General features: G+C 43.3%; 1 protein-coding gene across 8 annotated transcripts in view; it reads right to left on the minus strand.

Annotated features, from left to right (window-relative positions):
- Positions 1-24,420, minus strand: part of LOC139762555 (uncharacterized) — a 712,972-nt gene that overhangs the window by 21,637 nt on the left and 666,915 nt on the right. For all 8 annotated transcript variants that reach the window (XM_071687585.1, XM_071687584.1, XM_071687583.1 and 5 more), the window contains exons 8-28: positions 23,917-24,068; positions 20,703-20,841; positions 19,772-19,902; positions 18,897-19,075; positions 18,221-18,325; positions 17,239-17,359; positions 16,837-17,013; positions 15,654-15,795; positions 13,143-13,291; positions 11,389-11,496; positions 10,514-10,693; positions 9,911-10,087; positions 9,310-9,447; positions 8,328-8,486; positions 7,586-7,735; positions 6,739-6,869; positions 6,484-6,570; positions 5,359-5,620; positions 3,798-3,980; positions 3,324-3,509; positions 2,122-2,228 (exon numbers count right to left, since the gene is read on the minus strand). In XM_071687585.1, coding sequence (XP_071543686.1) covers positions 2,122-2,228; positions 3,324-3,509; positions 3,798-3,980; positions 5,359-5,620; positions 6,484-6,570; positions 6,739-6,869; positions 7,586-7,735; positions 8,328-8,486; positions 9,310-9,447; positions 9,911-10,087; positions 10,514-10,693; positions 11,389-11,496; positions 13,143-13,291; positions 15,654-15,795; positions 16,837-17,013; positions 17,239-17,359; positions 18,221-18,325; positions 18,897-19,075; positions 19,772-19,902; positions 20,703-20,841; positions 23,917-24,068 — 3,163 coding nt within the window. The remainder of the gene's footprint in view (positions 1-2,121; positions 2,229-3,323; positions 3,510-3,797; positions 3,981-5,358; positions 5,621-6,483; positions 6,571-6,738; positions 6,870-7,585; positions 7,736-8,327; positions 8,487-9,309; positions 9,448-9,910; positions 10,088-10,513; positions 10,694-11,388; positions 11,497-13,142; positions 13,292-15,653; positions 15,796-16,836; positions 17,014-17,238; positions 17,360-18,220; positions 18,326-18,896; positions 19,076-19,771; positions 19,903-20,702; positions 20,842-23,916; positions 24,069-24,420) is intronic.

A 24,420-nucleotide genomic window follows, 5' to 3' on the forward strand; every position in this document is an offset into this window, starting at 1 on the left:
TGGTCTCCCTCTTCTCCTCGTTCCCTCCACCTCCGACACATATATCCTCTTGGTCAATCTTTCCTCACTCATTCTCTCCATGTGCCCAAACCATTTCAAAACACCCTCTTCTGCTTTCTCAACCACGCTCTTTTTATTTCCACACATCTCTCTTACCCTTACGTTACTTACTCGATCAAACCACCTCACACCACACATTGTCCTCAAACATCTCATTTCCAGCACATCCATCCTCCTGCGCACCACTCTATCCATAGCCCACGCCTCGCAACCATACAACATTGTTGGAACCACTATTCCTTCAAACATACCCATTTTTGCTTTCCGAGATAATGTTCTCGACTTCCACACATTCTTCAAGGCTCCCAGAATTTTCGCCCCCTCCCCCATCCTATGATCCACTTCCGCTTCCATGGTTCCATCCGCTGCCAGATCCACTCCCAGATATCTAAAACACTTTACTTCCTCCAGTTTTTCTCCATTCAAACTCACCTCCCAATTGACTTGACCCTCAACCCTACTGTACCTAATAACCTTTGCTCTTATTCACATTTACATATATATATATATATATATATATATATATATATATATATATATATATATATATATATATATATATATATATATATATATATATATATATATATATATATATGTATATATATATACATATATATATATATATATATATATATATATATATATATATATATATATATATATATATATATATATATATATATATATATATATATATATATATATATATATATATATATATGTATATATATATACATATATATATATATATATATATATATATATACTTCCCACGTAGTCCCTGCGTGTCGTAGAAGGCGACTAAAAGGGAAGGGAGCGGGGGGCTGGAAATCCTCCCCTCTCGTTTTTTTTTTTAATTTTCCAAAAGAAGGAACAGAGAAGAGGGCCAGGTGAGGATATTCCCTCAAAGGCCCAGTCCTCTGTTCTTAACGCTACCTCGCTATCGCGGGAAATGGCGAATAGTATGAAAAAAAAAAAAAAAAAAAAAATATATATATATATATATATATATATATATATATATATATATATATATATATATATATATATATATATATATATATATATATATATATATATATATATATATATATATATATATATATATATATATATATATATATATATATATATATATATATATATATACACATATATTTCCATATTTCCATACTATTCGCCATTTCCCGCGTTAGCGAGGTAGCGTTAAGAACAAATGACTGGGCCTTTGAGGGAATATCTTCACCTGGCCCCCTTCCCTGTTCCTTCTTTTGGAAAATCAAAAAAAAAAAAAACGAATGGGGAGGATTTCCATCCACCCGCTCCTTCCCCTTTTAGTCGCCTTCTATATATATATATATATATATATATATATATATATATATATATATATATATATATATATATATATATATATATATATATATATATATATGTATATATATATATATATATTGGAAAGGATCACAATTTTGCGCGTGATCAAGATATTCCTATGAGTCTACGGGGAAAATGAAACACGATAAGTTCCCAAGTGCACTTTCGTGTAATAATCACAGCATCAGGGGAGACACAAGAGAGAAATATAACAGTCAGTTGATATACAAGAAAGAGACAAGCTAGGACGCCATTTGGTAAACATGCGATTGTGTCTTCGTTGTATATCAACTGACTGTAATATCAATCTACCACTCTTATTTTGCCTATATATACACATATCTGTACAATAAGTATTCTAGTTCGCTTTTATATTCTCAAGTAAATTCGATAAGAAAGTTAGCCATCGTTCCCTGAGATCTGGCTTCAGACCAGAGAGTAATGCTGATCTCTCGCACCTGTGTAACGTTGTGTGTGTGTGTGTGTGTGTGTGCGTGTGTGTGTGTGTGTGTGTGTGTTCATATGGCGGGGTAGGATTCTTAAAGAAGTGTCTTGTTCTTTTCTGTGTTTCGAGTTGTGTTATGCCACCTTCTAGTGTGTGACAGACTAGCGCTGCTTTACGATACCGTGCATGATGAAGACATGTGTTGCATTACCTGTGACGTTGCAGTCTTACGTTACCTTCCAGTGTGTGACGGGGCAGCCCAGCTCTGGCCAGACGTAGAGTCGTAGAGTGACACAAGTAGAGTTGGCCTCTACCAATCTGGCCGGGTCAGGTCGACCGGGAGCTGACGAGAAATTAGGTAAAATCAAAATCTTGTATATTCTATTTTTTCAGAATCCTTCAGAACTATAGTCTGTACATACATACAGGGTTTAGAGCCATGGTCGTATGTCTGCACAGACATATGGGGTTCAGAGCCATGGTCGTATATCTGGCCGTCATAAAGGGCTTCGATCCATGGTTGTACAACTGTACAGACACAGGGTTCAGTCATGTTAAGATTCAGTCACGAGGAATGCGCTGTCTGTTCTTCTGTACATGAATACAGACAAGCATTTATGTACAGTATGATTTCAGATGACTCTAGGACTATTCATATGTAGAAGAGGAGGGTTCTGTGCACGTGCGAGCCACATTCTTAAACGCTTCGCTGTATTTCTTAGTGTGAACAACTACGATGTCTGGCCATACATGTACCAATATAGTAGTGCTCCCATAGGATGCATAAACAGGATAACATGGTATACATATGTGTATACAGACGTGTAATAATACGTACACGGGTGTACACACGGCATTCTCAACGACATAAATACACATGGCTATAGTAATCTGTGTACAGGAACGCCTATAGAGTGGAACACATGAACATCTACATGGACGAGAGCAGTGACCTTACGTATGTGAACATATACACATAATGTAGTGTCATACACCTCATACAACATACTATCGTGACAACCACAGGTAAACTTTAGAACCTCCGTTTTGTTGGTACAGGGTGTAGGTAAACCACCTCTAGTGGCCAGAAGTGTTCAGATATAGACGACCAAAGTTGTACAGACACATAAGTGGACATAGGTGTACATACACACTGTTGGCTTCAGGTGTAATTGCATACAGGTGGTCAAGAATGTAGGTACACACAGTTGACCAGAAGTGTACCTATACACAGTTGGCCATAGGTGTACTTACACTGGTAGCCATAGGTGTACATATATGTACACACACACATAAGGTAACCAGAGGTGTAGTGATACACACGTCAGAGGTGGAAATACACCCTCCCACACAGGCAGGCGGCGTAAGGTGAAGATATACATGCAAATACAGACAGCCAGATTTCCGCACTCACAAAGGTAGCCAGAGGTGTACTCACGGCTGCCGAGGGTGTTGGCGATGAGGACTGGGCTTGGGGAGCTGGTGCCCAGAGCGTTCCAGGCTGTCAGGTAGAGGTGGTGGGGAGCACCACACGGAAGGCCGCGCACCACTACACCGTCCGACCCGGGGTCCACGCTCATCTCCACCCACTCGCCCGCACGCCCACGGTGGTGTACTGCGTATCCTGTAGCACGTGAAGGTTCATTCTAGTTAGTAGTGAGGTGGACTGTAATAGGGATGTTACTTCTGACTCCTTAAACGGCGTAACACTCTCACACACACACACACACACACACACACACACACACACACACATGTGTCGTGCATAAACATGGAATTTGGTAGGAAGTTCAAGACTTTAGGTTCAATTTTTCTGCTTAGTAACAAACAATGATAAGGATCACAACAAAGACACATAGCGCAGTGTAGTCGTTCCACGGAACTGCGGGAGAGAGAATGCGATATTACTTACCGAGAATGGGTGCCCCTCCGTCACCCGTTGGGGTAACCGTCAAGTTGAGGGCGTGGTGGGTGGCGTGCGCGAGAGCCAGTGTGGGTGGTGTAGGCGGACCGACAGCCACCACCTGGTGAGTTAGAGTGTCCACGCCCACGCTGTTCCTGACCCAGCAGGTATAATTGGCCGTCTCCGTCACAGCTTTTGAGGAAATCATTTATAATTCTCCTAAGCTGTAACAGTCCACTGGGATGGTGTAGTTGGAAGGCAGAGGAGACTGGGATTTGTTACTCTAGGATATAAGTGATAAGTAATAGTAACAAAGGTACGACTTGAATATGATGAAAAGGTTAACATTAAAATAAGCCCAAACATAGTAAAGGTTGTAGGAAATGAAAAGTATCTACAATTCTCATGTTGACATAGATATCTATGGTAAAGTGAGCTATTGTGAATAAAAGATAAGGATGGATGGATCATGTGTTTTTGAAATGCCAGAAGGCATCTAACAATGTCCCACACAAGAGGGTGATGCAGAAACGATTTTCAGGCAGGCTTAAGAAAGAAACTTTTAAGGTGGACTGAAATTCATGTTACTCGAGTGGAACAGATGATACATGTGAGGGAAGCCTCTTCTAAGCGGGTTTAGGTTACAATTAGCACGACGCAAGGCTCGAACTCAGGAATGTTGATATTCTTGATCTGTTTTTTAAAAGGCTTACAGAAATGTAGTAAACCTGAATATAATTACCGAAGACACTAGAGTCACGAGGGGAGAAATGAGAGACCAGGATTTCATCAACTTACAAAGAGAATTACATGAGTACAAGAACTGATCTTAAGCATGACTGATGAAGTTCAAACCAAGCAAATACAAAGTGGTTAAGACGGGACACAATGAAGGAAGGACTCGATATGATTACAAACGGCGTCAAAAAACAAGTTACATGAGTCTGTTTTCAAAACAACCTGGGGTTTGATACTGTAACCAACCTGTATCCCGAGCACCACGTCAAATTGTGTATTAGCTAATGCATTTTAATCTATGGGTAAGGAAATGCTTCATAAGCTATTTACAGCTTATTTCAGACTTAAGTTACATCATGCCTCTCAAGCTTGATAAGCTTATTTAAACATGAAAATCTTATGGAGAAGGTCCAGAGAAGAGTAACAATGATGACAATGTAAATAAGAAAGCTATTAGGTAAAAGGTTATACAGCAGCTCACCAAAGGCAAGAGAAGAATAAGGGGAAACTCGACCACATCTTTCAAGTCTAGAAATCTCTCTGATAATGTCGAATGTGTATAATCCTTTGAAAGTTGCAACGAAAGAACAACTGGAAGTAATAACAATATATCAAACAAAAAACATTGGAAAAGATGTAAAGAAATGTTTGTACAGTGCCAGAATACTGAATGATTGGTATAATCTAAGTGATGAAATTGGGAATGTTGACTATACAACAGTTCAGAATGTGGTTAGACAGCAGAAAAAGTACCTGAGATAGAGCCCCACCAGCGTCCTGTATAGTTAAGTAGTTATGCAGAGAAACAACTCAGGACATGGGCGGCACTCACCAGTGAGGTGAAGGTCTCCCCCTGGCAGGAGCTGCGTAAGGTGTCCGCTGCTGACGGCCGCCCCTGCCCGCGTCCAGCCGATGGTTGGGGAAGGCGTCCCAAGCCCCCGGCACCCCAACGTCACGCCTGCGCCCGCGCCCACCCGCCACGTCCGTCCTCCGCCCATAGCCACGGGAGAATGAGTGGGCTTGGGAGAGGGAAGAGCGGTGAGCCTTGGGGAGGGGTTGCCCTCTCCCGCTACTGTTGTGGCCGTCACCCACACCTGAGGATGACCCACACCTGCATCACCTCACCTGTCATGCTTCACCTGGGCTTCGTAGCCCATATTACTTGTCTAAAGCCAATTAACATACAATACTTATCCCACGATATTTGACCAATTTTACCTAACTTGTGGTACTATACCTGTTCCACTTAATCTATGCAATTTAAGATAACTGTTAAAAGTCTATCGCTTAAATGAATAAGACTTTCAAATAATGCTACTTCACCTGCACTCCATAACTTACAAAACTGAACGTAAATTACTTAAACTAGGCTACATGACCTGCGTTAACTGTGCTGGGTAGATGAACTGGTTTGGTTGTTACAACTGCTTGGTGAACTGGATTTGTTATTGCAGTTGCTGGCTGGACTGGTTTGGTTTTCACAAGTGCGGGATGAAGCGGTTTGGCCTTTGAAACTGCAGGATCAACTGGTTTGGATTTTACAGCTGCTTGATGAATTAGTTATTATAACTACTTAAAGAGTTGACTTTTTATAACTGAATTTTGGCCATTAAAACTGGCATGGTTTTTTAACCGTCTTGGGGTGTTATAAATTATTTGGCCGATAAAACTTAATCTAGGTTATTATAACTGGCATGGTTATTTCAACTGACTTAGTTGTGATATATGAACGTTTCTTCCAATTACTTTTGGTTATCATAACCACGCTTTAAGTAATGAAAGTCATTTGAGCTGAAGAGCTCGCCTCATTCCGGCGTAAGGGAACGCTGGAACGGCGTTCCTCTGAGTGGCGTCAGCCTGAAGAATGGGACATGAGGAAGCTGCAGGGACCTCACCTGTGTCCTGGGGAAGCTGCAGGGACCTCACCTGTGTCTTGGGGAAGCTGCAGGGACCTCACCTGTATCCTGGAGGCCGGTGTGAGGCCGGTCAGCTCCCTCCAGGTGGCCTCGGAGCCTCCAGCACCTACCACGTCCCGTACCGCTACCTGCAACATGTCACCTGTCATCTTTTAGCCTCAACTTTACACGTAATTATAGACCTATTTGTGTGTTGACACGCTCGATTGGAGGTCCTCTCTCTCTCTCTCTCTCTCTCTCTCTCTCTCTCTCTCTCTCTCTCTCTCTCTCTCTCTCTCTCTCTCTCTCTCTCTCACCTGGTCATCCTTGGTGGAGTAGAGTGTGTAGTGGAGTACGGTGCCCGTGTATGGCTCTGGGGGTGCCCAGGTCACCAGGACGGTAGTGTCGCCCGTCACTACCACTCGTACCCTCTCCGGCGGCCCTGGCACTGTGGGAGGGGGAAATGTATACTTGATTCTTTTAGGAGGGATCGATGGGGCTAGTGATGAATAGTCAGATGTAAGACGAGGTTGTTAGTGGATGGTTGTAACCTGGATATGTTATATTTAGCTGTGGACGTGAATAGATGTAAGACGGGTCTTTTAGTTAAAGGATGGTTAGAAGTGTTGTAAGTCGTTAGTTACGGGCCGTACACGTGTTTCGGAAGTATTTGGTTAGGTTAACTTCTGAATATAATGTCGGAGTTGATTTGTCAGCCTTAGTGACCTCTGACCTGGCATTGGTAGATGTTGTATCGTTGTTATCCTCTTGGTTGTTGCTAATCTTTACTCGTCAAGTTGGCTACATTAAGCAGCTTTCTAATCTGACTATAAGCAAGTTTTCCTTTCCTAAGAATGTATGATAGGATTAGGAAAATTTTTCCTTGTAAAGTAGAATATGCACAAAATTGTAGCTTCTATTATGACGCTAGTTTCTGGCCTTTATCATATAAAAGAAAGAACAAAAACAAAGAAATAAAAGGAAACAAATAAAGACGTTGGGTTTCTGGGTATTAGAAATGAGATATTGTCTCACAATTGGTAAATAGAAAACAGTATTGTGAGACGCGACATAACATATGTTAAGTTTTACCTGGATCTTTGTTAACAAAATAAAGCAGATCATATGTATTAGGGTAGAAGAAAAGATAGTGTTGGTTGTTACCATCGTTCTCAGTGAGGCAAAACACAGGGTGGCTGGGGGTACTGAAGCCGACGTCGTTGTAGGCCTTGACTCTGACGCTGATGTTGGTGGCTGGAGGAAGGCCGTCCAGGTTCTTCTCCAAGTTGGTCGTCTTAACCTCCCAGATGCGACCTTGGAGCAAGAAGATTTGCCACAATCTATTGATCAACAAGGGTTTCGTGCAGCGTTTAAAGATTTATGAGGCTGAAATTTTTACCGTTTGGTACTTTTTACTTAGAAGTATTCGTATAGATCATAAGCAGATCTTTGCAATTTATAACAATAATTTCAACAGCAGATTGATATGTTCCATTTATCATCTATCATGACGACATCACAGGTATCAACTATATACAATTATGGTATATGGATATGTGTACCTGCTGACAATATAAACGGGACATAGATACATGTAGGTGTTGTCATAATAGATGGCACATAGATATGTGCAGCTGATGACAACATATATGACACAGAAACAATCAGCTGCTGACAACATATATGGTACATAGATTTGTGCAACTGATTACAACATATATGACATAGAAATGAGGAGGTGACGACAACATACATTCAGTGAACTCTGAAGATGTAATAAACCAAACCTGAGTCAGGAGTGCACAACTGAACGTTATGGTTCCTCGCTGACTGGCCAACTTCACATTTTTCGTTAACATTGTGTGTCTAAATTGACTGTTGACCGGAAGACGGAACATTTACTTACTGTCACTGGCAAGGTGGGCGTGGGCGGTGGGCGTGGCCATGACTGAGTATCCGGTGACAGGGGCGCGGGCACAGTGCGTGGGCGGCGGCGACCACCAAACCCTTACCCCGCCACGCCCTGACCCGCGGCACAACACGCCCGCAGGCGGACACGACGGAGCTGCGGCAGTAAGGAAAGTTACGGTGACACAGTAATGAGGCTACAGCAACAAATGTGTAGAAGACACAACACCAAAATGTGTAATGTGGCCACAGCACTAGGTGGTGTCGTGAGGCCACTAAATCACATGGTGTAGCGAGGCCACAACACCAGACAGTGTAACGAGGCCACAACACCAGACAGTGTAACGAGGCCACAACACCAGACAGTGTAACAAGGCCACAACACCGAGAGGAATACTGGTTACCTATACTTGATAGGCTCCACGTTTCTCATCTAGTTACGCTACTCCCAGCCTTCCGTAGTCTTTAACTTCTCCCCAGCCCATCTCAACCCTCAACCTTTTCCTAGCCCTCAGCTCTTAATCTCTTCGCAGCCCTCCTCAGCCCTAAATCTCTCGCCAGCCCTCTTCAGCTCTTAGTACTTCCCATCCCGCAACCATTCTCTAGCCCTCAGCCACTAATTACAGACAATTAGTCCATTCTGCAAAATTCAGAATAACAGTATAAAACTAGACCACCTCATAACGTTCCTTACCATGACACATGCGTCCTCTAGGTCACTTTGTAACCCTTATAATCTTCCACATATCACATCAGTCAGATAATTGTATAACTGTCTAGAATTACACCCTAGCCATCCATAAACCACACTGCTTTCAAATATTTTCATTAGCTATTAAACATGTAGATCTTACTAAATTCTCCAGACCACTTCACAAGACCACCCCACAACTCTCCAGACCTTTTCATAATCACTTAGATGCTTCTACTTCACCTCCCCGAACCCCACAACCTCCCAAACTATGCTGGAGTGTCTTTACCGTCGTGGCTGGTAGAGTCAACGATCCTGGGTGAGGAGAGTGGTCCGGGACCGGCCCTAGTGAAAGCCCGCACAGCCACCTCATACAGCGTGGCTGGGGCCAGACCTCTCGCCTCGTACTGCTCCACGCCATCCACGTCTGTCAACAACCGTTCTGGTCAGTGTGAGGGGCAATTCATCCATAATGATAAAATCTAACCTCACTGTGTCAAACATGTTTAGTCAGTTCACACAAACACAATGATGATAAGGTGGAGCTGTGCTGTCTCAGGCCATGGTGCTCGCCCCTACCAGTTATCACTACCAGCATCGAAATCACGTATATAGTAGTACATGAGGCACTCAGCTGTGATGTACTTGGTGATGAGGAGGTGACTCTGGGCACCTACCTACCTGTGTCGGGCCTGGTGAAGGGGAGGTGGCTCCGGGCACTGAACCTGTGACGGGTCTGGTGACAAGGTGACTGAGAATTCATCTGTGACGGATCTGGTGACGGGGTGGTGACCCTGGGTACTCACCTGTGACGCCTGGTGACGATGAGGTGACGCTGGGCACCCACTTGTGACGGGCCTAGTGGAGGGGAGGCGACCCAGGGTACTCACCTGTGACAGGCCTGGTGATGAATGTGAGGTGACCCTGTAGGTTCTGGCGGCGGAGGGCGAGGGTATAGCCTCTGAGAGCACCATGGGTGAGGCCTGGGTCAGGGGCGCGCCATGTCACCAGGAGGGAGTGGGCTCCTCCAGCTGTAACACGTACGTCACGTGGTGCTCCTGACGGTGCTTCAGGAGGAACAGGGTCAATAATCTTATGTTTCACTAAAAAATGATATCGACTGGTGGTCAATTAAACAGACGAGAAAAGATTAGATATTTAGTGATTCTATGAATCATGGAGCTATACATACAAAGATTATCTTAATCATACTTATAGTGATTACCCATAAGTCTATCACCATACAAACATACAGTGATCATCTGCGCAAGTTAAAAGTACCACAAAAGAGCACTACATTGCACCGTGACCTGTACCTATACCAGGGAATGATCGCATTGTTTACGATTGAGTTCAAGGGCAGAGTTCATGGGGGCGTTGTGATCCCTCTAGTTAACGTCTGTGTGAGGGCGATGTAGCCTCTAGGGGCACGGGGCAGTTTCCGCGATGTGGTTTTCTTTTTAGTTTACTCACAGTAATCGTTAAGTACTGACCTTCCTCGGTGGTGGTGAAGACGTGGGTGTGTGAAGGCTGGGAGACTCCCAGGTCGTTATGAGCCATGAGTCTGACGGCATAGGTACGGTGAGGCACCAGGCCCGTCACCACGTGGGAAGACGTCCACTGACCCACGCTCACGTTACGCCCGTGTGACGCCCATGACTCCTCCGCAGCCGCTGCCCACGTAGGAGAACGATTGTTACTGGTGCTTGAGGGCTGGTGCAGGAGAGAAGGGGAGGGAAGGGGGGAAGATAGTGGAGTACTAGGTGTTGGTGCATGAGAGTCGATGTGGCAAGGAGAGAAGGAGGAAAGTGGAATAATGGGTGTTGGTGCGCTGGAGTTCGTGTAGGAGGAAGCGAAGCAGGAAGATGGGTCAGCAGAGCGTGAGAATCAGAGTATTAAGGAAAAGAGGAGACATAAAGGAATGGCAAATTATGGTTGAGAGGTACAGTGAGGAGAAGGCTGCAGGATGGGAACCTGTGATTGACTGCGGGAGGGCGCCAGGAGATGTTTCTCTGAAGGTGTGGGTAAGCATCAACAGAATATTAATCAGATGGAATTAATTCTGATGCAGTAGTTTGTAATGAGATTAACAGCGACAGTAGCTCCTGAGGCAGGAACATTGGTAACGCTCTCGGTACCTGAGGGAGACTGGTACTAGAGCTTGTGACACTGGCTGACTAGTGATGGTACAAGGTAGTTCCTCAGGTACAAGTTAGAGCATACAAACATTCATGTAGCCACACTGGTGGTACCATTTGAGTTAATGTGATATTCAATATTGTACTGTGGCAGCAGGTGTCGCATTCTCCTTTGTGTTGTGGCAACCAGTGTGGCACTCTTGTGCAGTGGCAGCAGATGTGGTACTCACCCTTGTACTGTATAGTGACGGAGGCGGGCTGTGGCAGCGTCCAGGAGATGACAGCTGACCTGCTGGTGATCTCACTGACAGTGACGGCACCCGGGGCGGTGGGCGGCTCTGAGGAAAGTCAGACACACGTTACGAAGTTATTGTATGGTTTGCGGCACTACTTACCTCACTAGCAACCCGACAGCTGTACCCTGGGATTGACTGTAATGGATCAACTTGAGATAATATTACCAGAAGTTACAAAATTGCAGGATAATCTCTCTCTCTCTCTCTCTCTCTCTCTCTCTCTCTCTCTCTCTCTCTCTCTCTCTCTCTCTCTCTCTCTCTCTCTCTCTCTACGTAGCTAGAAATTCAGATATTCTAAGCAGCCTCTCACTCAGTACATGGCACCGCCTCCTCTTTAACAGAAAGAATCAGGTGAGTCCTGGCCCTTCACATGACGCCCACCCGGCAGACGGCGGACTAGTTTAAGAGTAAACACTGCCTTAACATAAAACAAGGATCGATAAGACATTAGTTAGTGAATATACTATATTCAAATTAAAACTCCTTTCCCTATCCAATTCCTGCTCTGGCTAAACAGGTAAGTGTTCCTGAGCCAGCGGCAACGTAGAGTAAGCTTCTGCTACTCCTGTTAACATGAGCAGGTGTTGAGTGAGGTGGGAAGTTGCGGTCACCTTCCTTAGTTATATGGAATACCCGCATGTCGGGGGGGGGGGGGGGAGAAGGGGATGTTACCTTCAGGTAGATGTACCTAGAACTTGTCAGTAGTCATCTTGAGACCAGGTAAGGAAGTAGCTGTAGGGGATTTTGGCAGAGGTGAAGGAGAATGGCAGGAGTAGGAGAGTATAGAAAGTGCAGGGAAGCCTGATAGGTGTAGGAGAGCAACTGTAGGGGAGTATAACAAGTGTGTAGATGTAGGAGAGAATGGCAACTTTAGGGGAGTATGGCAGGCTTGTAGGTGTAGGATAGCTTAACAGGTGTAGGGAAGTATGGCTGTAGAGGAACACGGCAAGCGCATAAGAGTATGGTAGGTGTAAGGAGTATTTTGAATGTAGGAGGTGGTTGCAGGAGAGTATGGCAAATACGGGATGTGGGTGTAAGGTAGGGTATGGCAGGTGTAAGAGGTGGGTGTTGGAAGGTTAAGTATTTGTAGCAGACAGGTTTATGGCAGGGTTTTGCAGGTGTAGGAGGTGGATGTAGGGGAGCATATTATGTGAAGGAGGTAAGTGTAAGGCAGGGTATGACAGGTGTAGGAGGTAAGTGTGGGGGAGTATAGTATGAGTAGGAGGTAGGTGTAGGACGGGCAAGATATGGCAGGTGTAGGAGGTGAATGCAACGGAGTATAGCTTATGTAGGAAGTAGGTGTAGGGCCGGATGTGACAGATGCAGGAGGAGGGTATAGGATGGGATATGGTTGGTGTAGGTGTGTGTAGGAAAGTTTAGACTGTGTAGGGGGTAGATATAGGGGAGGATATGGCAGGTGTAAGAGATGAATATAAGGCGAGTATGGTTGTTGTAGGAGATGGGTATAGGGGCGTATAGTTTGTGTAAGAGGTGGGTGTAGGACAGGGTTTGGCAGGTGTAGGTGGTGGGTGTAGGATAGAGTACGGCAGGTGTAGTTGGTGGGTGTAGAACAAGGTACGGCAGGTGTAGGTGATGGGTGTAGGACAGGGTGTGGCAGGCGTAAGTGGTGGATGTAAGACAGGGTATGGCAGGTGTATGAAGCAGGTGTAAGGAAGTACAGTACTAACCAATGATGGCTATGTCGAACACCTGGGAGTGGTCACCGTGTGGGTTGGTGGCCAGACAGGTATAGGCTCCGGCGTCAGCAGGCGTCACTGCTCGGATCTTCAGCACCGCCCGCACCATACTCCCCACCTTACTCTCACGGATGGACGTCCTGTATATCGAAGAAGACAGTCATACTGTTATTGGGAGAGGGCAGTCATATTTTACAAGGGAGAGGACATTTATACTGTATATGGAAGAGAGCAATCATACTGTACATGGGAGAGGATAGTCATACTTTACATGAGAGAGGATACTGACGCATATGGGAGAGGACGCAGACACTGTACATGGAAGAGGAAACTTTACATGGGAAAAGCCACTGACACTGGACTCTGGTGGGGACTTTGACACTGCACACGGAAAAAATCACTATACATGGGGAAGACGGTGACACTGTGCATAGGAGAGGACACTGTAAATGGGAAAGAACAAAAACACTGTACATGGAAGAGGAAACTCTCCATGGGAATGGCTACTGACATTCTACACGGGAGAGGAAACTTTACATGGGTAGGACAATAACACTGTGCACGAGAGATGGCGCTGTACATGGAGAGGAAACTGCACATAGGGAGGACAAAACAATGCTCATGGGAGAGGGAGGAGACCGTGCATGGATGGAGAGGACAATAACTCTATACACGGGAGAAGATACTGTATAAGGGACGGACAATAACAATGCACACGTAAGACACTTCTGTACATCGGCAAAGACAGTACAAGGGGAAGACAATAACACTGTACGTGGGAGAGGATACTGCACACTAGAAAGGACACTGTACGTGGCAAAGAAAATATCACCGCGTATGGGAGAGGAACCTAGACAAGAGAAAGAACACTGACAATACATAAAGGAAAGGACACTTACAGTGTGCCACAGTGGTTTACCAGGCCAGACATGAGCAATATTTACAGTATCGTGCGTCACATATGACAAGTAAACCACAGTAGTGGACAATTGCCTCATCAAGGTGAAAATCATCTTTAAAAAGTTCAGTTTACTAGTTTACCTTCTCAGATACCGGAAAGAGAATGTGCTTAAGAAGTAAATATTTACTTTTATGAAAAAAAAGGTTCGTTTGAAAGTGAAAATTAGTTTCTTTAAAGTTTAACATCCACACTGGTGGGTTTTCCGTACTTCTGGTGACATGTGGCAACTCGTTACGGCTAGATTCCCATGGTAATCGCTGCCTCTGCAGGTATTAACGCTGCAGTCCTGAGCATGTGCGTTCCTGAACACGGACCTTTCTGAACACGAGTGTTATTGAACACTTGAGTTCCTGAGTCAAGAATGATTCTGAACTTGTGTTATGTTTGGTGGGAGAGGGTATTGTGTTATGTTTGGTGGGAGGGGGTATTGTGTTATGTTTGGTGGGAGGGGGTATTGTGTTATGTTTGGTGGGAGAGGGTATTGTGTTATGTTTGGTGGGAGGGGGTATTGTGTTATGTTTGGTGGGAGAGGGTATTGTGTTATGTTTGGTGGGAGAGGGTATTGTGTTATGTTTGGTGGGAGAGGGTATTGTGTTATGTTTGGTGGGAGGGGGTATTGTGTTATGTTTGGTGGGAGGGGGTATTGTGTTATGTTTGGTGGGAGAGGGTATTGTGTTATGTTTGGTGGGAGGGGGTATTGTGTTATGTTTGGTGGGAGGGGGTATTGTGTTATGTTTGGTGGGAGAGGGTATTGTGTTATGTTTGGTGGTAGAGGGTATTGTGTTATGTTTGGTGGGAGAGGGTATTGTGTTATGTTTGGTGGGAGAGGGTATTGTGTTATGTTTGGTGGGAGGGGGCATTGTGTTATGTTTGGTGGGAGGGGGTATTGTGTTATGTTTGGAGGGAGGGGGTATTGTGTTATGTTTGGTGGGAGGGGGTATTGTGTTATGTTTGGTGGGAGGGGGTATTGTGTTATGTTTGGTGGGAGGGGGTATTGTGTTATGTTTGGTGGGATGGGGTATTGTGTTATGTTTGGTGGGAGGGGGTATTGTGTTATGTTTGGTGGGAGAGGGTATTGTGTTATGTTTGGTGGGAGGGGGTATTGTGTTATGTTTGGAGGGAGGGGGTATTGTGTTATGTTTGGTGGGAGGGGGTATTGGTGAAGTAAGGATTGTACCTGTGCTTTGGTCAGGGCTTTGTCTGTGACCTGGTGAGGGTCGTACTTGATGAAAGCCATACTTTCTGCATGGTGAGGAACGTACCCGTGACTTGGTGGGGGCTATAATTGTAACCCGCTTAGGAGTTTACCTGATCTGGTGAAGGCTATGCCATGTAACTTGGTGTGGGCTGCACCATGTAATTTGCTGAGGGGCTGCACCCATGATTTGGTGTAGATTGTACTTACGACCTGGTAAGGAACGTACCTGTGACACCTAATGAGGACCGTACCTGTGTTCTGGTTTGGGATACACCTGTGACCTGGTGTGAATCGTACCTATGACCTGGTGAGAGCCGACCTTGTAAACAGTTGAGGACCTTACCTGTGACTTGGAGTGACGGGAGCGTGGTGACGGCGCCAGGTCAGAGTTAGCACAGGGTCTCCGGTGGCCTCACACGCCACCATCACGGTCTGGCCGGCGTGGCCCGTCACGCGTCGGCCTTCCGTCACCACACGTGCCGGTGCTGTGACGGGGTAACAATTGAATGATATCATGAAATAGGTCATGGGATGAGAAGACACAGGAGTTATGTTCATTTCACAGGTATTTGAGGTGTTAAGACAGCTGTACAGATGACGAACAGACAGGTTGTGTGGTAGGAAATAAGTTTATAGAATAATCGAGACAGGCAATGAAAAGACGTGTAAAGGTTGTAAGCAGACGGACGGCAGGTGTGTGGGTGCCATCCAGGTGCTTAGAGAAAACTGAGGTCCCAGCGTTGATATATCACTTCAACAGTGTATAATCAATAGTAGATTTATATAGATAAACCAAGTTCCTTTAAGACGTAATGCTGTTTGTCATAACTCCCTAACTTAATAAACATGAATTTCGTCCTTAAACTTCGCCGTCTCAGAGACACTGACAAAGGACGTAACATCTAATTTCTCTTCCTCTACCCCAAGGCAAGATCTGACCGTCGGAGTGGCCTGTCCTAAATATCTAACATACCAAGGTAGACGTCGCCTGCCTCGGCACATCATTACGTAGTAGAGAGAAAAGAAGCCCTCTTGTCTGTTATCATCAGCCAAACAGGAAATATTCAAAGGTCTGACTCTGTTGATCTTTCCTCAATCACTTTTCTCGACTTGTATTCACTTCTTGAACAATCATGAACTTACCTGCACGGACCCGTTCTGATCTACTTTGACATCTGTCAGCATAATGGAACTTTAATAGATCAACCCAATATATGATCTACCTTGACCTCTTCAAACATACACATGACTCTCAAACTATACCGTGATCTCTCCACACATTTGTTGACATGCTCGGAACAATAATGATCCGTCACGATATTTCCTGATCTCTCCCTGGCTGTTCTTTTTTAATCTTCCTTGACGCGTCGTCACCTTGACAACTTATTTAATTTTCAACAGTCTTCCTTGACCTTTCTTGGCTCTCTTTGGCATCCTGTCTGATCATTCATAACCTCCCAGATCTCTCTTAACCCTTCAATGATCTCTCACATTCCCTCACTCACCTCTTTTGACCAAGGACTTACCATGGACGGTAAGCTGGACATCCTTCGAGATGGGCTTCCCGACAGAATTGGCGGCTGTGCAGCGGTACCATCCAGCGTCGCTGGTTTTAGTGTCCTGAAGAACAAGGGAGCCGTTGGCCGCCTGGGTCGATCGTATCCCGTCTACCACCATCGGTTGGAAGTCCTGTGCCGCCTTGCCTGCCGGCATCACCACCAGTTAGCCAAGTTAAGACACTCCAAAAAGAAGCATGCATGCACGTACAACACTACTATACACCAAAGTTTCTGAGAAAAAACAAAACTATAGTGATGACACGGGATGATGCGTTGTCACGTATTCCGTTGCTTACTCTCTCTCTCTCTCTCTCTCTCTCTCTCTCTCTCTCTCTCTCTCTCTCTCTCTCTCTCTGTACCAAGTAATACCTGTCGCCATCTTCCAAGTGACTATGGGCGTGGGATATCCTCTGGCTCCACAGTTCAACAGAACGGTCGACCCCACTAGCGCCTTCCCACTGCTCGGCTCCACCACCCACTTGGGCGACACCTGCAATAGAGGAAGGTTGCTGTAGGTTCACTGTAACACCCAGGTAACATCCACAGCAGAGGGAGGAAATTGCAGCTTGACTATGCCATCCTGAAAACACCTGCACCACAGGCATACACTCTTGTTATTACCATGTTCTCACTGTAGGCTTGCTATAACACCCTAGTGACACTTTTCACCATTATCAATATATCTATAATGTGGCTGGCATCTAAGAATATGAACAAGGGTTGATCAAGTGAACGAAAGCTTGTTACAAATAACTGTAGTTACGTCATGTACACAAGATTTATTGTCTTACCAATATATCCCAAGTGCATTCTGTGAGACAGGGATGGCCAGCGTCTTTTGTTGAATCCCTATTTCCAGACAGCTGTTTATCACACCCTACAATTTCACACGAGTGAGGCTTATTATTGTCCTTGCTGTGTCAACAATGAAGAAAAAGAATCGTCCTAAACATTCTTAGAAGATTTGACTTCTATCAAATTTTTTTATTGTAATTACTGTATCTAATTACGTGGGTACATAAATGCCTCTGGTCAAATTTTGACAGTGAGCTGCTTATAAGACCCACTTTGATCGCGTGTGAATAATCAAAACTGAGGGAGCCACACCTTGATGTTGTATATCATAACTTATAACTGACTCTTGGTGACCTCGAGAGGTGTACCATAACCTTAAAATGACCTAAATTGTCCGAATGTTACACTAAGAGTCTTTACCATATCCTTGGTGTACATTTAGGAGAATTACTTGATTTAACTGCTAGAGAATATTCTCTGGCCACAGATGATACCCCTTAGTCATATATGATCAACATTTCCTTCGAGTGACCTTCCTTGACTCTGGATGACGTACCTTGACCCTGAGAGCAGCGGTGTGGTTGACAGCGGCGGCAGCATTGGCTGCTTCACAGGTGTATGACCCAGAATGATGCTCTCGCAAGCGTTTGAAGATCAACGCCTGAAGTATGGACACGTGTGAGAATGCATAGTGTGCAATATAGGTACACGTGCACAACCAGTCATTATTAGATGCACACATCTTCACCAACAAACAGCTTGCTGTCGCTAATGTTCACTTGGTCAGCAATCAGACAATAAACTAAACAAACATCGTTTCATTATGCACAAAGCCCAACTACAGATTCGTGTTTATACATTAACCTAACAGTAAACATAATTACATTTCGTTTTAACCTCATCCCAAACCCAACAACTTAGTGTGTTACCAGGAACTTCTGCTTGATCAAGTTTGATTAGCCTTCGGTCAATCACAGACCGCACTGGGAAATTTCACCCAGTCAGAAGCTATATAAGACTCTCAGACCAGGAACGCTCCACCTTGACTCACATCTGGAATCAGACCTTGGCTCACATCTTGACTCATATCTTGACTCACACTTTGAATCACATCTTGGCTCGCATCTTGGCTCACTACAAACTACAGCCACAACCATAGATCATCCAATAACAAGACATCATCCCAAGATGCTGGACCAATGTACCTAAGTAGAGTCAGTTGGATGGCTCACCATGGAGAACTCGCTGACTTGTTTGCTCTCGACGTCGGGGTCATGCTGGAGGTGCCGTCCATCTTTGAGCCAGTTGATGGTGATAGGCAGGTCGCCCCCGGTCACTGTGCACGACAGTTGCGTCCGACGACCCTCCTCTAGGTTACGACGGAACGTGAACGTTTCGATCTCAGGAGGTTCTGTGGGATGGATGAAGCTGAGAAGATAAAATGCATTACATGGAATGTGTGGCTAAATGAGATGTGAACAACACTGATTCGTTAGGTGGAAAGCAGACTGAAGCTGTTTATGATATATAGAACATTGAGACCGTGATGGTGCCGCTGAGTGTCTGGTAAGGGTTTGAAGGACAGAACTGTTGTGTGGTAATGGTGATATAGTGAACGAGTAAGTTATTCAAAGCAACACAAGGAAAGGTTCCTGGCGAGGAAAGTTAAACTTGTATAAGTGATGATGTTAATGCTGGGAACAGTAAACGCGTACTATCAAAGAAGGAAAATATATTTTGGGATGCTGTGAGGAAAAAGTGCGGATGGAGTGCTAGGCTGTCAGATCACATCAAGCCTGGGGTGGGAACCTTTAAAGGAACTTGACAAGCGCAGAAGACTTACTGACCACGTTTGAACAACTTAAGGAGGATATCTGAGGGAATCACTAACGTCGTCAGAGAGTCGTATCAAAATAGTCTAAAGAACTACGAAGGGTAAGTTATGGACTATTTGAGGACATCTGAGGAAGACAGGGTATCTAACACGTACTGAGGATAACTAATAGACGTGTTGTCCAAGGTTGATCTGAAGAAATTGATGGATACATTTGAAGAATCTATGATGGGCATGATGGGGCTCGTGAAAGTGGTTGTGTAAGTGACTTACTGAGGACGTGAAGAAAGGTATGGGAGGCGGCCGTCTGTCCTTGACTGCCGGAAACGAGGCAGGAGTAGCGACCGGCGTCCTCGAAGGCTGCCACTCTTAACACCAGCGTCCCATTAGCTATCACCTCCTGTCTGTAATACATACACTTGCTACACTTCCTTCCGTAACACTTGCACTCACTTCACCCCTTGCCCACAACACGTACACCCTTTACACTCCCTGCCAGCAAAAAAATGGATTCATTTACTACCCCCTGCCCTCAAGACATCTACTCCCTACACACTGCCTGTACCATACATGTCTGCTACACTCCCACCTTATGTAGTACTACCTCCTGATAGCAACATATACCCCACTACACTCCTACACCTGTTGCATGCAGGGCCACTTCTGAACACTATTACAATGCTTATGCCCACTCACAGAGTATTCTCCATACTGAGACACAATATAGGCCAAACTCTCATTACACACCTACCATTATCAAAAATTCTCATGGCCACGCACTCACGATATACGCTACATACTAAGACACGCTAAGGTCCATGTACTCGATGCACACTCGTCATTCTTATACATGCTAAAGATCAGGGACTCAAAAGGTCGAGGTCAACTTCAGGTATAGGGAAACACTGTCTGAGAGGGTCTGGTCGTGGTGTCTGCCCAGCTGGACAGAACAATGGCTTATCCTTGTATTTCCCTGAACAATCAACCTAGGTGTTCATCTTTCCTACGGGGCCAGTCGATGAACTGGTACCTGACGTAGGCTGGTGTATGTATATGTGTGAGTATACATCTGATTGAAACATGAAATACATGCAATTTTAAGAGACGGGGAAACACTTAGACTTTCTCACACACAATGTAATCACACATACGCACAAAGGAACACATCCATCCCACTCAGTCAGCTGTGGTAGGAGTGGCTCACCTGTGGGAGTTGGGGAGGGCGTGTCCGTCCCTCCTCCAGGTGATGCTGGGTGTAGGGAACCCTCCCGCTGGGCACCACAGCCTCACCTCCTCCCCCGCCACCGCCGTCACGTTAGGCATCGCACGCACGAACGGTGGACCTGTAGGGTCATCAGGAATCAGCATAGCCGAGATAGGTCACCAGGGGTCATTGTTAACGTGCAAGGTCAGATTGATGTTGTGTGTCATGGTGAATATATCTGGGTTGATTAGGAGTCAGTGTAGACGGGCGAGGTCACTGAGGCTCTGGGTGGTAGAAGGGAATGCTGAAGAGTAGCTGTTTCTGGTTAGCTTGTCATCAGAACTATAGTGATGTACTCCAGAGGCCATGGTAGTGTAGTCACACATGGTGATAACTCACAAGGGCAGCTTGCCTGTATGGCCACGTTACTAAGGTAACTTACCACGATAATGAATTAAGAAATCTGTTTATGTGGCTTAGGTTTTGTATTGTGTCAGTACCTGATTGAACTATCACAGGGGAAGAAGTACTGTTTTCATCGATGTCTGTCGCTGGGTGACTTAACCTGATACATAGCGTTAATGATTTTCGATGTGTCGTGAGACAAGTACAGATGTACATCATTGTCCATAATGATGACACCAGAGGTGATGCGCAATACACGATCCTCTCAGAACTTTAGGCACAGATGACAACCTTTCTTGTGGGACAGACATTCTCAAAATTCTTCATAGTTGTAATACCCAGTATTATGTATTTTGTCTTTTACACAGTCTCAGATGCCATGACAGGTCTAACATATATAACGGCGCTACCCATATCCTACAGTATCTATCATTTCAAGTCATCTTTACCTTCGCTTCACAGACCAGTTCATTCAGATTCCTACGGGAGTCTTAGGATAACATTGATTAAAATAAGTTCAACATATATGCCACAAGAACGTACATAGGATTTTTCAAGAGTCCGGTGTATCACTTACAACGGTTGTCCAGCGTTCCGCTTATATTCTTGTCACGTATTCCTCGACTTGGTGTACATGTTTCAGAATATTTGTAACAATATTACGTTTCAGAATATTTGTAACAATATTACGTTTCAGAATATTTGTAACAATATTACGTTTCAGAATATTTGTAACAATATTACATGTTTCAGAATATTTGTAACAATATTACATGTTTCAGAATATTTGTAACAATATTACGTTTCAGAATATTTGTAACAATATTACATGTTTCAGAATATTTGTAACAATATTACATGTTTCAGAATATTTGTAACAATATTACGTTTCAGAATATTTGTAACAATAATACATGTTTCAGAATATTTGTAACAATATTACATGTTTCAGAATATTTGTAACAATATTACATGTTTCAGAATATTTGTAACAATATTACATGTTTCAGAATATTTGTAACAATATTACATGTTTCAGAATATTTGTAACAATATTACATGTTTCAGAATATTTGTAACAATATTACATGTTTCAGAATATTTGTAACAATATTACATGTTTCAGAATATTTGTAACAATATTACATGTTTCAGAATATTTGTAACAATATTACATGTTTCAGAATATTTGTAACAATATTACATGTTTCAGAATATTTGTAACAATATTACATGTTTCAGAATATTTGTAACAATATTACATGTTTCAGAATATTTGTAACAATATTACATGTTTCAGAATATTTGTAACAATATTACATGTTTCAGAATATTTGTAACAATATTACATGTTTCAGAATATTTGTAACAATATTACATGTTTCAGAATATTTGTAACAATATTACATGTTTCAGAATATTTGTAACAATATTACATGTTTCAGAATATTTGTAACAATATTACATGTTTCAGAATATTTGTAACAATATTACATGTTTCAGAATATTTGTAACAATATTACATGTTTCAGAATATTTGTAACAATATTACATGTTTCAGAATATTTGTAACAATATTACATGTTTCAGAATATTTGTAACAATATTACATGTTTCAGAATATTTGTAACAATATCACATGTTTCAGAATATTTATAACAATATTACGTTTCAGAATATTTGTAACAATATTACATGTTTCAGAATATTTGTAACAATATTACATGTTTCAGAATATTTGTAACAATATTACATGTTTCAGAATATTTGTAACAATATTACATGTTTCAGAATATTTGTAACAATATTACATGTTTCAGAATATTTGTAACAATATTACATGTTTCAGAATATTTGTAACAATATTACATGTTTCAGAATATTTGTAACAATATTACATGTTTCAGAATATTTGTAACAATATTACATGTTTCGGAATATTTGTAACAATATTACATGTTTCAGAATATTTGTAACAATATTACATGTTTCAGAATATTTGTAACAATATTACATGTTTCAGAATATTTGTAACAATATTACATGTTTCAGAATATTTGTAACAATATTACATGTTTCAGAATATTTGTAACAATATTACATGTTTCAGAATATTTGTAACAATATTACGTTTCAGAATATTTGTAACAATATTACGTTTCAGAATATTTGCGACAGTATTACATGTTTCAGAATATTTGTAACAATATTACATGTTTCAGAATATTTGTAACAATATTACATGTTTCAGAATATTTGTAACAATATTACGTTTCAGAATATTTGTAACAATATTACGTTTCAGAATATTTGCGACAGTATTACATGTTTCGGAATATTGGTAACAGATCTACCGTTTTTGACCCAATACAACCAGCCGTTTGAGGCAAGTTTTGACAACAATGGGAAGATATCTTGACATAAAGTGTACCGGGAGGAAGCTCTCTTATAGAGATTTGTTCTACGGAATAATGAACTACATCTGTAATTTATCTTTTGAAAAAGCTAAATTTGATATGAAAAAAAAGGTAAAGGAACAACAGCTTTCAAACCCCTTTTGACGATTCAGCAAAATTTATATATATTTTGTTTGATCTGTTTGGTCCAAATTGACTGACGTTAGGAAATATCTTGTGCGGTGCTTACTAGCTCAAAAACCAAGCCAGCTAAGGACCACGACATACTAGCTGCGAACCACAATACATTAGCTAGGGACCACAACCTACCAGCTGAGGAAGAAAGCAGCTCAACTGAGGGCCAAATCAACGTTCCATGCCTGACCAGACACTGCTTGTACCGGGAACCTTACCGTATACGTTAAGCCTGGCGGAGTGGGTGACGGAGCCGGCAGCGCTATGTGCAGTGCAGGTGTAGGTGCCGCCTTCACGCACCGTCACGTCGCTCAGGTTGACGTGACTCACAACCTCCCCAAGAGCTGTCCTGAAGCTCCCCACCGACGTCCTGGCGGGAAGAAACTGATGACTAAGAGATGAGGAGAAATAGTGAGATAGGCAGTGCTAACCAAGGAAGGGGATAAATAGTGATGGATGGCTTGTAGTGTGGTGAGTCAGTGAGAGGAAGAGAAATGGCTGATGGTTTGGAGAGACAGTGAGGGAGAGAGAGATTGCTGAAGTTTGGAGAGTCAGAGAGAGGGAGAAAGATGCTGTGGGTGTAGAGAGACAGTGATGAAGCGATAGTTGGGGTTGTGGAGAGACACTGAGAGAGACAGATTTGGTTGAAGAGTTGGAGAGACAGTGAGGAAGAGAGAGAACACAGTTTACATATAGAGAAAGGACAATACGATCATAATGGA

The sequence above is a fragment of the Panulirus ornatus genome, chromosome 43 (assembly GCF_036320965.1).
Source record: "Panulirus ornatus isolate Po-2019 chromosome 43, ASM3632096v1, whole genome shotgun sequence".
Taxonomy (NCBI): domain Eukaryota; kingdom Metazoa; phylum Arthropoda; class Malacostraca; order Decapoda; family Palinuridae; genus Panulirus; species Panulirus ornatus.